This window comes from Antennarius striatus, chromosome 11, assembly GCF_040054535.1.
Source record: "Antennarius striatus isolate MH-2024 chromosome 11, ASM4005453v1, whole genome shotgun sequence".
Lineage (NCBI taxonomy): Eukaryota > Metazoa > Chordata > Actinopteri > Lophiiformes > Antennariidae > Antennarius > Antennarius striatus.
Window position 1 is genome coordinate 1535156 of NC_090786.1, and position 15311 is coordinate 1550466.

The 15311-nt window shown below is 44.2% G+C and overlaps 1 protein-coding gene across 1 annotated transcript; it reads right to left on the minus strand.

Moving 5' to 3' along the window:
- Positions 1 to 4942: 4942 nt before the first annotated feature.
- Positions 4943 to 9141, minus strand: LOC137604056 (high affinity choline transporter 1-like). The gene is made up of 6 exons (XM_068327988.1): positions 8958 to 9141; positions 7308 to 7456; positions 7079 to 7222; positions 6964 to 6976; positions 5914 to 6131; positions 4943 to 5485 (listed from the first exon to the last, which is right to left on the minus strand). Exons 1-6 carry the CDS (start codon positions 9139 to 9141, stop codon positions 4943 to 4945), a joined length of 1251 nt encoding a protein of 416 aa, XP_068184089.1.
- Between the last annotated feature and the right edge of the window lie 6170 nt (positions 9142 to 15311).

Here is a 15311-nt window from a genome sequence, read left to right on the forward strand (position 1 = left end):
CCGGCAATGTGCTGTGAAGCCTTGATCAACACTGGAGAGCCTTCCTGTCTTGTGCAATACAGTTTCTGTACCAGTGATTGAGGTGGTAAGTATCCTGACCACCATGCATGTCTATAATGCATGTGTCGAAAGAGCTGTAAAACTTTCTCAAGAAGTACAATCTCTGTTGGTACTTCTTGATGATTTGTTGGGTATTGTGACACCAGGTGAGGTCCTTGGTAATGTAGGTTCCAAGAAACTCGAAGGTTTTCACCCTCTCTATCTCCAGTCATCCGCAACTTTAATGGTGCTGGTGTTGTCCTGGGAAGCCACACAGCATATGGGTCAGTCCAGGTGTCTGGAGCTTCTCTGTGAGTTTGTAAGGGGGTAAGGTGTTAAAGTGTGGAATGCTGAGTATGTTAAATCTGCAGCAACATTGTTCAGCCTTGATTACCCCACCAGATACAGGTCCACCCCAATGCAAAAAATGATGTTGGGGTGGTGGGGACAGGAAAAGACAGTGAAGATCGTAGGACTCATCTGTTAATCAGGTTCAGTGGTTCGGTTGGCCTGGCCTCTGAAGACAATTCTGGAAGGTAGGACCATGTCCAAGGCCAGGAACACCAGCCACCTCCTGCACACTACCTTCTGCCAGCCTCCTTCTGCCTTCAGTGACAGGTTCCTGTCACAAAGCGCCTCCACAGAGAGACCGAGGTTCTCCTTCATGTACAGTGCAGCAGAGGGCTCTATAGCAGCAGTCGCAACAAATACAATTCAGAGTACCTAATTGGGAAGGACGTCCAACAGCATTTTTCTTCAGACTGTCAAGTAGTGTACTATATGTCTTGTATTGTCAGTGTTGTGTCTAGTATTTATCTGTTGTATCTGAATCTAGTATTTATCGATTGATATTTATCAATGATGTTATAAGAAGTGTGAGTGATTCATAAAACTGGAGAAATCCCTGAAAAATCAGGGTACTCCAAGATTGTTCTAAAAAAAACAATCTCCCAAGTTATCTTTTTGTTGCCATGACAAGTCAAGAATGTTGAATAATCAAGCAGTGGCCCGGAGAAGACCGAAAGTTAACCAACAAAATGTGGTTTGGCAGGAAGTTTTAATGAAATATTCTGAGACTCTCGACCTGCCTGCTTCTCTGTTGGGTTCCCTCTGCCAGTCTTGTTGAATTCATGAGTGAAATAGCAAAAATGGAGGACTGTTAATACATTTCAGCCCAAAACTGTCCAAAACAACTGTGTGTGGTAACAAGTTGAAGAAACGGATCCAAGCAGGCTGAAACAAGTGTAGGAAAGTGTCAGGTGTCTTGTGGGGCAGAAGAGTCTGCTAGAATGACGGATAAAGTTACACCATGATTGATGGATTACAGACACCGCTGCTGAAAAGAAGACATGAAGCCACGCTGGAGATGGAGGAAATGAAGATGTTGAGGTTGTCTCTAGTGGTGACCATGTTGTATAGGATCGGAAATCAGTTCAATCAGGCAGGTTGGAATCAGGCAGAATCAGTTACAGGAGTAAGTCCAAACTGGCTGACAGATCAGGCAAGGGGCAGGCAAAAAGCAGGGTTCAGAGAAAAGGCAGAATCTGACACAGATGAGTAAATTAATTCAAAATCACACATTTTACAACTCCTGCCTCACTCCCCAAGTCGGCTGGGATAGGCTGCCGCACCCCGAGACCCAGCAAAAGCAGATGAAGTGGGTTTAGAAAATGACTGAGTGAAAGAAAAAAGACCGAATGACAGATTGCAGAGGATGAAAAGAAGGGGACCAAATCTGCATGCATCACATGAATAAATGGGGCAAATGAATATAATTTTTAGTTTCCTGTGTAAAGCTACGTTAGAAATTGTTAGAAAATAGTTAGTGCCCCATGTAAGGTCCTCTGAGATGTGTGTTCCCAGGAACTTTAAGTCGCTGGCCCGTTCCACAAGGTCCCCCTGGATTAGTAGAGGTGAGGGATCCTCCCTCTTTCTCCTTACGTCCAGCACCATCTCCTTGGTTTTCGAGTTCAGTGTCAGGTTGTTGAGGGAGCACCAGGTGGTGGTCCTGTTCACGAGTGAGGGAACGATGGAGCGTGAGATTGGACGGAGAATTGGGGCAGCAGGAGCGGTATTGCAGTCACTTTACCGCCCTGTTGTCACAAAGAGGGAGCTACCGTTCAATCTTCGTTCCTACCCTCACCTATGGTCATGAGCGATGGGTCAGTGAAGTTGTGCATCATGAACCTCAAAAGAGCAAGAGATTACTGTAATAGTTTGGATTCTGGTGCAGCTGTTACCAGTGCAGTAATTGGGTTCAATCATTGAACAGCATTGCTTGTGCTATGTGAAATGTCTTCTTTGGTATCTTTCTCCATAAAACCACCATCACTATCACTCCTGAGACGTTCATGGCCATGATTGACTGTCTTCTAGGCTCACTGATGCCTGAATGAATTGGGTGACACATTCCATTCCAAATCACAGTAGAGGATGATCTTCAATGCCCTCAGGACCATAAACCGGTGTTTTGAAACCGGTTTTATTTAATTGGTGTGAGCTAAAAACTTTAAACGCATAGAGTTAACTGCCAGATTTCTGTTTGCATACTATCCTTTTCTGAATGTAATCCATTGTATCAGTGTGTTGACCTCACAGAGCACCTCTAATTATTTGAGACAGAGCTTTTACATACAGTCGAACCACTTCATTGCTTCATTCAGACCTGATCAGCTGACTGCTTTGGTTTGACAGCGGAGCTGTGAAACTTTGGCGTGATGCTCGGGGTATTTATGGCGGCTGAAATATCAGATCCCTGTTCTACACACGTTGTACGTTATGAACAGTCGTCGTTTTTCACGTGACACTCTGACTTTTGTCATTTTGAGTGATGGAGCCCTCCAAGAAGCATTGTCAAGTGTGGGAGCATTTTGATTTGGTGCCACCAAATAAAGTCAAATACGTTCACTTCCTGTGTTGATTCAATAGAAAACATGTTCTTTTCAGCAGTAGTAGCCGTTCTCACTGGCGGGATAGTGAATAGATCAAAAGTTAGGTCAGCTAGGAGTAGCATGTTGTCATGCACATAAAAGCAATCATTGTTGTCTTTTCAACGAAAAACAAAATGGGATCATTGACAGTAATGATTTTTTAACTTGTCACTTTGGTAATACATTTACACATTCCACTCCTTTACCACGGGCTGCTTCCAGCAGCCTGCTGGCGTTATTCCACTCCCCCACTTCGGCCCCACTCTACCTGTCGGTCACGCCCCTTCATTGAACAAACCCCATTCACCTGTCAGTGATAGTGGAAAACACTTGATCTGTGGGCAGTTAATGTTACACGTCTCGGCATGAGTTGTGGCAGAAAAGGGAACTACAGCACTCAGATATGTTTGTAAGTTGCCTGTTCATATCTTGAGGACTACTTGTACAACACACCTCTTTTTTTTCTCCTGCCATCCCAGCTCTGTGGCCATTTTATGCCAGAAGAGGAAGGACAAATAAATATATTGCAACTCGGGCACTGTCTGAAGGGTATGCTGCGTCATTTGAATTGACTCGGCACTTTTAAAGGAGTTGTAAAACTGTGATTTTTGAAGATGAATTCACGTCTTCAAGTCAACACCATCAAATCCTGAATGAATTACAAGTAGATATTCATCTTTCAGTTACTCTACCCCCAGTTGGAGTCTACCCCTGATGTCTACCAGCAAGAGGTAGGGAACAGCCCAAAATAGATGCCAACTCAACGCAAGGCCACATGCAAAAAGATGTTAACACCTTTGGACAATTTTAGAGTGACCTTGCATGTGGGTTTTTTTGAGGAATGAAGCCAACAGGGATGCGTAGTGACTAACAAACTCAGTTTGTATAACATCTATTCAATGTATACGTTTTTTTCCAAGCCCTCAGTGTTCATCTTTGAGGACTTGGGTGACTGGTTTTACAACATTTCAGTGTTTGAAGAGCCATCAAGAGAGTTTGAGAGGTCTTAAAAGTTGATTACTTTCTTTACTGATGCTCTTTCTGAGAAGCCAGATGAATAACTTAGTGGATCTTGACCATTCCAGGTCATTATTTAGACAGTTATTCAAAAAACTGCAGAAAATGTTTAAAAATGAGCTTGTCAAAAGCCAGGGTGGAAACCAGTATGAGATCTGGTGTTTTTGCTTTATTTCAATTACTGCCCTCATGCAGGACATTTGGATATTTCAACATCTTTAAAAGTAACTTTATTATAAAAAAAATATGCACAAGAATAATTTTTTCTAGCAACACATAGTCTCAGTTTTATGAATGACTGATGGCAGCTGTGGGGCATGAGGCAGAGTGAGTCATCTGATATGTGGAATGTTGAGGTTAGGAATCACATCTGCGTCAGTCAAACAGCTTTATTTATGATATCACAGACGTTTTCGTCGCAGGCGTCAGCGTTTTTAAAAAGTTGCGTTTTCGTTCCGGATATCTGCGTTGTCGTGTGGACGGAAGGTGTAAACGCAACACAAAAGTTGAGTTTTCAAAAAGTTCCGTCATCGTGTGGCCTTAGACCCTCAAACTGGGTCCGGAAAAACTGCATCAAAACCTTGTAAAGTTGATTCTAATTGTCCTGTGGAACTTTTATTTAACACTGATGCATAATTAAGAACGACGTAACTCGAACAAACGAAGCCGAGGTATACCTGTAATAGTTTGATACACGTGCATCAGTACTACAATTACATGGATTATGTAGGCGACACAGCCGGCAGATTAAATGACCGTTTATAGAGAACTTGTGTGTTTATTTACTCTCTTCTCTTGGTTGTTTTCTTCGCGTCAATGATTCTCAACTAAAACCAAAGACTGACCATTTATTTCCGTGTTGAATCTATTTACAGCAGGGATCAATAAAGGCACGTTGTCACATCCAACAAAAATTAAGACATCAGAAAATTATGAAATCAGGAATATGACAACTTTTACAGATCAATGCTGTGATGCTTCGCTCCGCCTGAATCCAAAGTCTCCTTCTCTATCTCCTCTATGGCGCCACCTACTGGTGTCAATGGTACTGGTGAGTGCTGGGATTTCACTTTGAACACATCCCACTTCTCAGGTAGAACACCTTTGTTGAAGAGGACAGAAGCCAGGTAGGAGAACAACAAGATGGCAGCAATGGTGGACAGCATGTTGATAGTCTTAATTGGTGCATATTGGATGTAAACACCATCCTCCAGAGTGCATCCTGGGAAATGTAGGATCGGTTCTAACCCCAGTGATGGATCTCCACTGAGCACCTTTAACAACACTGCCACCAGTACACCCATTATAGCCCCATAACCATTGGAGATGTTGAAGAAGAGGACACAGAAGAGTTCAGGGAAAATAATGTTGTAACCAAACTCATAACTCAGGAACAAGAATGTTATGATTCCATTATCCAGCATGGTGAGAGATGTTCCAACCACACCCACGACCACCACCGAAACCTGGACTGCCCTGTGATTCTCCCAGTCCGATGCCTGAAGAAGAAAATTAAAAGATTAAAATCTTACAATTTCCTGATCTAATCTAAGATTCTAAACTCTTCTTCCAACATTACTTCTCCATGAGGATATTTTTATATTTATTGCAGTGATTCCCAACCACTGTTCTGTGGCACACAAGTGTGCAAGCCACTCAGTAAAGAGTCAAATCAGATTGGAAGTTTTCAAGAAAACGACAAGAAAATTGGATGGATAGATATTCCCAGACGGTATTCTGGGGATATTTTGTCAGTCCTGCAAATTGCACGCTTGGAACACCAATGAATCCTGCTCTTTCTTATGTCCTTTGGAATCATATAGTCTTGGACTTCATTTGCGTTCTCCTTACCTCCATTTCTTCTCCTTAAAATCACTTGTCACACCTTGAAGTCATTAAGATATATAAGATGAATGTTTTTTAATACCTTTGGTCTCAGGATGGTCTTGTAGATGTTTGAAGTAAAGAGAGAAGCAGAAGAAAGTAAAGCAGAGTCAGCTGATGACATCACAGCAGCAGCTATACATCCGATCCCGATGACGGAGATGAAGGTGGGGGTGAGGTGCTGCAGGACGATGGGCAGAGTGAGAGCAACTTCCCCACGTTCGTATGGAGATGGAGAACCATAGGTGGTCTGGTTCCAGTCTGAGGGAATGGACAGAAAAATGGATCACATGATCTATTTTTGTGACGTCCACCTTCCTCTGTTGGTTTGAAGGGTTTTTAGAATCACCCCATGGAGCAGTAGCCGTGGGTTACCGACCCCTGCTCTGGACCAATGGTGCTTTGGTCATTTTTGAAAATGGATCTTTGATATGTATATTCATGACATGTGCAATTAAATCATATGTAATTACAGGTATTGGTACAACATCATGAAAACCAACACTTTATGTCATGACTTTAACAAAGTAATCCTGAATCCACACCCAGATATGGATCTGCTTTGAATGATCAGCCTATCATTGGCCCCAATTTCTTTTAAAACAAAGTCAAAATCCATCGTTACACTATTTGTCTTGTTTTCTGAGGATCTAACATATTGTTACCAAACAGATGGAGTACGGATATCACATCAGTCTTCTGGTGGAACAAAAACTTTTTGACTTTTTTGTGATGTATGTTTATCCTGTTGGTAATATATCCCTTCAATGTTCGTCTGTGATTCTATTTCAAACGACGTTTGAATGTCAAACGTCAGGTTAATTGTTACCAGTTGATGCAGCAGCCGCTCCAATCAGAATAGGAGGTATAGCAAATATAAATATGAGCATAGCAGCAGCGAAACAACAGCGCTTGGCTGAAGCTGTGGAAGAAGCTGACAAGATCCTTTGGTGAAGGTCTTGATATCCCAAACCCCCGACTCCCTGGAAAAAAAGGCAGCATAACTGATTAACTTTATCAAGTTGTTCACCAAGTCTTTAGCAGGCACTCAAGTCTACCGTAAACTTAACAACTTCAGTTAGAGGATATTTACGTTCTCCTTGGTGCTACTCGGTTACAAAAGAAAACATCGGACATTTATCACTATCCTACAACTATCCGTGCAGAGTAGAATGTATTTGATCCAAAACATGCTTTAACTTTTTTACCATGAAGAGAAAGTCGTCAATCATGATCCAGATCCTTTTCATCTCTGGTTGACCAATCCAGGGAGCGTTTAAGGTGTTGTTCATCAGAGTCTGACTGATGTCCAAGGTGTGAGGACTCGTCATGACAAAGGGAACACAGATCCACTGAGAGATTGATAAACAGGACATGATAAATGACTTTTACGTAACTGATTTATTTTGATTCCTCTTAAACTGTCTGATAACTCACCAAGCTGACAAATATGAGGACCAGCTGTATAACATCTGTGTAGGCCACAGAGTAGAGACCTCCCAGTAGGGTGTAGGTGATGGCGATGAGAGCAGAGATCCAGACACAAACGTTGTAGGGCAAGTCCAGAACCACACTCATGGTTCCTCCTGTTAAATATAGTTTCAGTCAAAACACATTTAAACATTCACATTCAATATAAACTTGAAGATGTCTTAATAAGGCTTCAGGACCATGGATCAGGGCTGGTCATGCAAACATGGCAAGACTATTTACCCAAATGCTAATGATTTGTAGCACGTGACATTAACCCCCCCACAGGCTAAGATTTAACATCATGTTAAAATGACTCATCAAGCCAAGAGACATAGTCCCTCCAGCGTGTCCTAGGTCTTCCCCAAGGTCTCCTTGGGGAATGTCCTCCAGACATGCCCAGAAAACCTCCCCAGGAGGAATCCAGGATGGATGGATGTTTTGAGGAAGACGAGGACAGTTGGTGTAGAGGAAGATGCAGAAGATAGGCTGATATGAAAAAGGATGGCGACCTGTGGCGACCCGTAATGGGGCCACCCGTTGCAATAACCCAATCCACTAAAATGAATGCATGAAATAAGTTCAGCGACATGGAGTCAAGGTTAGCGCTGATATCTGCGATTTCATATTTGGAGCCAAAAATTATTACTCCTGTCTTTTCCTCATGTGGTAGAAAATTCTGACGCATCCATTCTTCAATTTGATGGATACAGTTACTCAAAGGAACTATCATCAGATGATGAGACTGAAATAAACTCTTGTATGTCATCGGTATGAGTTTGGCAGAAGATGTCACGTTTATGTATCTACTCACCTAAACCGGTGAGAATTGCAGGCAGCCAGATGAGTTCAACAAACACTGCAAACAGGCTCAGAGCGGCTGCTACTTGTTTCCCGTACTTGTTGTGGAAAGGGTCCATCATCGTCATACAGTCTCTGTCTCTCATCGGTTTGGCAAACTGCAGACCTGATAGATAGATCGATAGATATTTGTGTGGGCAGTGTAATGCCTGTAACTGGAAAGCAGTGGAGTGTGTGGAGGTTCCCGATTGATCAGAGTGGCTATCCTGATCACTGAATGGGACATTACCAGCTATTTGACATGTTAAACACATTTTTATTCTTTTAATTACAGGTTTATATATTAATTTGAGATATTGGACATAAAATGCATTAAATTCTTATTATTTTTATTATTATTCAATTAATGAATGATTATTTAACTAACCACCCTAACAGCAAGAGACAGTCAAACTATATTTATTGCGTTACACATTCACACATACAAAATGCAGAATTCTATCAAATGTATTTTAAATTCTAACCAATTATAAAAGTCGTGCTGTGTGACAGGAACACAATTACAGCCCTGATCAGCCCCATGGATGGAGTGCAGATCAACTCAACTGTACCAGCAATGAAGCCTGCTCCAACCCACGTGGCTGCAGAATGGATAAGAAAAAATGGAGTCAATTAACGGAAAGAAATACCAAAAACAACTTCCAATTGATTTAGAAGTATTTTAATTTTACTGACCTTGAGCACTTCTGAGTAAGGGTTTACTATTTAGATCTATAAAAATGCAGTTTCTCAAATTTTCCAAGCTACTATCCTCACCTGTCATGGTGAAGATCCCCACCACCCAGTTGATGCTCCGGTTTCCCAGCAGGACCATCTCCATTCCAGTGGCTCCACTTTCCTTTTGTTTCCTTTTGGACTTGAAAGAAGCCCAGATTCCGGTCCCAAGAACCAGCAGGTCGAAAAACACCATCACTATCACTCCTGGGATGTTAACAGCCATGATGTCCTTGTTGAATGTCCTCACCACTGGCTGAAGTTGGAGTATAATTATAAAAGAGAACAAACTGGTTGAAAACCAATTAGATTGACCTAAAAACTGGTTTTGTGTTGACGTGGACAACAAACAATCTGTTTCCTTTCACCCTTGAGGGTATAATTCAATATTCAACAGGTCTCACTCACTAAAACTGACGTCATCCTCAACATTGTCACATTAATATGTGTAAGATAAGCTAAAATTTAAATGAAGTATATGTGTGTTTCTAAAATGTCATAATCTACATTTAAGAAGTGCTGCACCCGAATGTACTAACAAACACATCCTGTTCCAGTTAATCACCTACTGCAGACAGCTACAACCTTGATGACAATTAGAATGTTCCAACATAGATAACCACAAGTTAACTCCCAACATGTAGAAAAAGGTCTTATTGTTCTCGACCTTGTGTGTGATCTAAACTGTTACGACGCCTGCGCGCGTCTTTATCTAACCCTGCTCTATCCATTTTTTAATAAAAGAAAGCAGCCGGGTGGGACAGAGTCAGAGTCTACTTTGAATTGCACCAAGTCAAGTGCATCTCTTCTGTGTCTCTCCCTGCTGCAGCTGGTAAAACTTTAAAACCTCTCTGGGTGCCTTTGTCGGATGACCCTGGTCTAGCTTAGAACAGTTTTTGAGTGAATGTTCGAGATTTAGACCCAACATTTCTCTGGTGCCGAAAATGTAGCCGCAAGAGGACACAAGCCAGTGTCTTATTGTGCCGGTCCCAAGCCCGGATAAATACAGAGGGTTGCGTCAGGAAGGGCACCCGGCGTAAAACTTTTGCCAAATCAAATATGCGAATCAAACCTATGACTTCCATACCGGATTGGTCTAGGCCCGGGTTAACAACGACCGCCATCGGCGCTGTTGACCTACAGGGCGCCGGTGGAAATTGGATTACTGTTGGTCGAAGAAGGAGAGGAGGAAAGTGCGTTCGCACGAAGAAAGAGAAGAGGAACACCAAGAGTATAGGACTGAGAGTAGGGACGTTGAATGTTGGAACTATGACAAGAAAAAGTGGAGAGTTGGTTGACATGATGCAGAGGAGGAAGGTAGACATACTGTGTGTCCAGGAGACCAGGTGGAAAGGTAGCAAGGCTAGAAGTCTAGGAGCAGGGTTCATGTTGTTCTATCATGGTGTAGATGGGAAGAGAAATGGAGTAGGAGTTATCTTGAAGGAGGAGTTTGTTAGGAATGTCCTGGAGGTAAAAAGAGTGTCAGATAGAGTGATGAGTCTGAAGCTAGAAATAGAAGGTGTGATGTTCAATGTTGTTAGCGGGTATGCTCCACAGGTAGGATGTGAGCTGGAGGAGAAGGAGAAATTCTGGTCGGACTTTGATGAAGTGATGCAGAGCGTATCTAGAAGTGAGAGAGTTGTCATTGGAGCAGACTTCAATGGACATGTTGGTGCAGGAAACAGAGGTGATGAGGAGGTGATGGGCAGGTTTGGTATCCAGGAGAGGAACGCAGAAGGACAGATGGTAGTTGACTTTGCAAAAAGGATGGAAATGGCTGTAGTGAATACTTTCTTCCAGAAGAGGCAGGAACATAGGGTAACCTATAAGAGTGGAGGTAGGAGCACACAGGTAGACTACATCTGGTGTAGACGGTGTAACCTGAAAGAGATCAGTGACTGCAAAGTAGTGGTAGGTGAGAGTGTAGCCAAACAGCATAGGATGGTGGTGTGTAGGATGACTCTGGTGGTGAGGAAGATGAAGAGGGCAAAGGCAGAGCAGAAGACGAAATGGTGGAAGCTGAAAAAGGAAGAGTGTTGCATGACTTTTAGGAAGGAGTTAAGACAGGCTCTGGGTGGTCAGGAGGTGCTTCCAGATGACTGGACAACTACAGCTAATGTGATCAGGGAGACAGGTAGGAGAGTACTTGGTGTGTCATCTGGAAGGAAAGTAGATAAGGAGACTTGGTGGTGGAATGAGGAGGTACAGGAGTGTATACAGAGAAAGAGGTTAGCCAAGAGGAAGTGGGACACTGAGAGGACTGAGGAGAGTAGACAGGAGTACAGGGAGATGCAGCGTAAGGTGAAGGTAGAGGTAGCAAAGGCCAAACAAGAAGCTTATGATGACTTGTATGCTAGGTTGGACAGTAAGGAGGGAGAGACTGATCTATACCGGTTGGCAAGACAGAGAGATAGAGATGGGAAGGACGTGCAGCAGGTTAGGGTGATTAAGGATAGGGATGGAAGTCTATTGACAGGTGCCAGTAGTGTGATGGGAAGATGGAAAGAGTACTTTGAAGAGTTGATGAACGTGGAAAATGAGAGGGAACAAAGACTAGAAGAGGTGACTGTTGTGGACCAGGATGTAGCAAAGATTAGTCAGGATGAAGTGAGGAGGGCACTGAAGAGGATGAAGAGTGGAAAGGCAGTTGGTCCTGATGATATACCTGTAGAGGTATGGAAGGGTCTAGGAGAGGTGGCGGTAGAGTTTCTGACTGGGTTGTTCAACAGGATCTTAGATAGTGAGAAGATGCCTGAGGAATGGAGGAGAAGTGTGCTGGTGCCCATTTTTAAGAACAAGGGAGATGTGCAGAGTTGTGGCAACTACAGAGGAATAAAGCTGATGAGCCATACAATGAAGTTATGGGAGAGAGTAGTGGAAGCTAGACTAAGGGCAGAAGTGAACATTTGTGAGCAGCAGTATGGTTTCATGCCAAAAAAGAGTACTACAGATGCAGTATTTGCTTTGAGGATGTTGATAGAGAAGTACAGAGAAGGCCAGAGGGAGCTGCATTGTGTTTTTGTAGATCTGGAGAAAGCTGATGACAGGGTGCCCAGAGAGGAACTGTGGTATTGTATGAGGAAGTCTGGAGTGGCAGAGAAGTATGTTAGAACGGTGCAGGACATGTATGAAGACTGTAAGACAGTGGTGAGGTGTGCTGTAGGTGTGACAGAGGAGTTCAAGGTGGAGGTGGGACTGCATCAGGGATCAGCTCTGAGCCCCTTCTTGTTTGCTATGGTGATGGACAGGCTGACAGACGAGGTTAGACAGGAATCTCCATGGACTATGATGTTTGCAGATGACATTGTGATCTGTAGTGAGAGCAGGGAACAGGTGGAGGAGAAGCTAGAGAAGTGGAGGTTTGTCCTGGAAAGGAGAGGAATGAAGGTTAGCCGCAGTAAGACAGAGTACATGTGTGTGAATGAGAGGGACCCAAGTGGAATAGTGAGGTTAGAGGGAGAAGAGATCAAGAAGGTGGAGGATTTTAAGTACTTAGGCTCAACAGTCCAGAGCAATGGAGAGTGTGGAAAAGAGGTGAAGAAGCGTGTCCAGGCAGGATGGAACGGATGGAGGAAAGTGTCAGGTGTGATGTGTGATAGAAGAGTTTCAGCTAAAATGAAGGGAAAGGTGTACAAAACTGTGGTGAGACCAGCGATGTTGTTTGGTCTAGAGACAGTGTCACTGAAGAAAAGACAGGAGACAGAGCTGGAGGTAGCAGAGATGAAGATGCTGAGGTTCTCTCTGGGTGTGACCAGGAAGGATAGGATCAGGAATGAGTACATCAGAGGGACAGCACATGTTAGAGGTTCTGGAGATAAAGTCAGAGAGGCCAGACTGAGATGGTTTGGACATGTCCAGAGGAGAGATAGTGAATATATTGGTAGAAGGATGCTGAGTTTTGAACTGCCAGGCAGGAGACCTAGAGGAAGACCAAAGAGGAGGTTTATGGATGTAATGAGGGAAGACATGAAGGTAGTTGGTGTGAGAGAAGAGGATTCAAAGGACAGGGTTAGATGGAGGAAATTGATTCGCTGTGGCGACCCCTGAAGGGAAAAGCCGAAAGGAAAAGAAGAAGATTTCTCTGGTGCCGAAACCCGGGACCCAAGACCTGGACTTCAAATCGACGCGGGAACGCGAAGGCCATCGAACCAAACCACATTCCATCACACTACGTTCGTCGCTCCGAAAAAGGCCTAACTTGACTTCCTGCGCCGAGGAGAAGCTCCGGTGACGGGTCCCCCGTGAACCAGGGCAACATCGGACAAGGTCAAATCTGATGAATAAAAAGAATTCAAGTGAAATTTTGTTGTGTTGCAAGGCTGGACCATATAATACCAATTTAAATAAGCAAGAGATCTCCTAATAGGTTCAGTCTGTCCGGGACGACTGACCAGGCCCCCTCCCACGTAAAGTAACTCGTGAGAGCTGGAAAAAGGGTGCCTATTGAGTTGAGTTAGGACCTGAATCTTCCTGTATACACGGCAGTGTGTGTCAAGTTCCGGGAACCGACCCACAGTGTTTCAAACTGATTCCGCGGCGAAAAACGTTAAGAGTCCGTCAAGACCGACGCAGTGTGTCTTCGGTGCAACGTTTCTGCGTACCAGAGTCGACTATAAAGAAACCCTAAATTTTAAGAATCAAACGTTGGTCCAGCCTTCACAAAAAATACGTTAAAAGCCCAGAGAAGGAAAAGTGCACTATAAAATGGTTCGAACAAAAAAGTGTTTCATTGTTTCATGTCATGTCTGTCCTCGATGTGTCCACTGCTTGGCTATAAACGTGAAAGTTAAGAGTGAATGATAAACTAACATCGGATCAGCGGATCCATTCTGTGCTGTGTGGCAGATTGTGTCTGTGGACAAGCGTTTGCTCCGTTCGCGCGCGTCGTCCGTTCACGCACACACACACACACACACACACACACACAATCATCCTTTTCATTGTAAGACATTATTACTCAAATTTAATGTAAAGAACATTTCTGTCGCATGAAATTTCTGAAATATTCTGATTTTATTTAAAACTAAATGAAGTTTTCTTTTCCGTTTTGTTTGTTCTAATTCGTGGTTGTAGTTTGAAGTTTGGGACACTACAAACCCTCATTCCTCACACACACACACACACGCACACACAAACATTTGCACCATGGGACAGACCCAAGCAAAAGACATTGCAACCAAACCCGACGTCCGCTTTATGCAACAATGTCATGCGGACTCATGTAAATTTCTGAAAAAATGGATCAAGAAACACGGATTCAACCCATGTTTGAAGAACTCTGAGGAAATGACAGAATTGGTCCGAAGATTGCGAGAAGAGCGAAAGGAAAAATTGAGGAAAGGAAAGAAAACGAATGTGAAAGATGAGGAGCTGAAAATGGCCAAACTTTGGCTCGAACAAAGCACAAAAAGAGTCCTCGCCATCCGAGAGAAAGACGAGAAAAAGAAGGCAAAACAGTCAGCTGGGCATCTCCCCAGACTACGAGACAACGCCCAAACAGCCATCCGAACACTCGACTGAAGCAAGTGATCGCCACGAAAGCCAAAGCAAGTCTGACGAGAAACAGGAATATCCTCAGAGCACCCTCGAGGGGCGGACCCAAACTTCGCCTCAGAAGAAATGCCAACCCACGCCTACCAGATGATAGCTCACCCTCCCTCACCCGTCATGCTCGCAGACAGCAAGAGCGCTTGTATCCTGAGCTGCCACAAGAGGGCGTGCAAAACTCACCCCAACAAATGAACAACCCATTCGCCACCAGCAGCCCTCCAGCATACACAGGCAGCCCACAGTTTCAACCACTCCCCAAAGCCTACGGCCCCCTCTCATGGCCCGATAGCCCAGCCCAAACAACTGGGGCTGTCACCCAATACCCCATGTTCGCCGTTGCAAATCCGGCCTACACAGGCCAGCCGGATGGCCAGCCACCAACCATCCTGGTACACCGCCCATGGACTCAGCAGGAATGCGCCGAAGCTTGCAAGGGCCTTGGGGACGTCGAAAATAACCCCACAGAATGGACAATGAACTTCCGCAGCTTGGCTCTTAGCTACCACCTCAACGGCAGAGAAATGGAAAGCGCCCTTAGAATGGCTCTAGGACATCGCTGGAGCAGAGTACGAGGCAACAAAAACGCAAAGCTTCGGACGCAACAGCCAAACTCATGACTATCCTGGAAGGAGTCGACGCCCTCACCATGGTCGACCCCCCAGCGCCGACTGGCATTTACTACCAAAACGCCCGTCGCAGCAGAGGACGAGGCCGTCCCAACCAGGACCACAGACGCTACTCACGCCGCACGGCTACTCAAGACGACATCTGCTACAACTGCAACAAGGCAGGTCACTTTGCCCGGGACTGCCCCCTTCCCAAAACTGGATACAGAGGCCCTTCAAG

Bases quoted from the DNA above. Each gene is read 5' to 3' on its own strand.
- LOC137604056 (XM_068327988.1), bottom strand. From the start codon at position 9,141: ATGGCTGTTAACATCCCAGGAGTGATAGTGATGGTGTTTTTCGACCTG. The intron at 7,223-7,307 runs GTGAGTTATCAG...TCAATCTCTCAG, and splicing joins TCCTCATATTTGTCAGCTTG to TGGATCTGTGTTCCCTTTGT. The intron at 5,486-5,913 runs GTATTAAAAAAC...TTTCTTCTTCAG, and splicing joins AGACCATCCTGAGACCAAAG to GCATCGGACTGGGAGAATCA.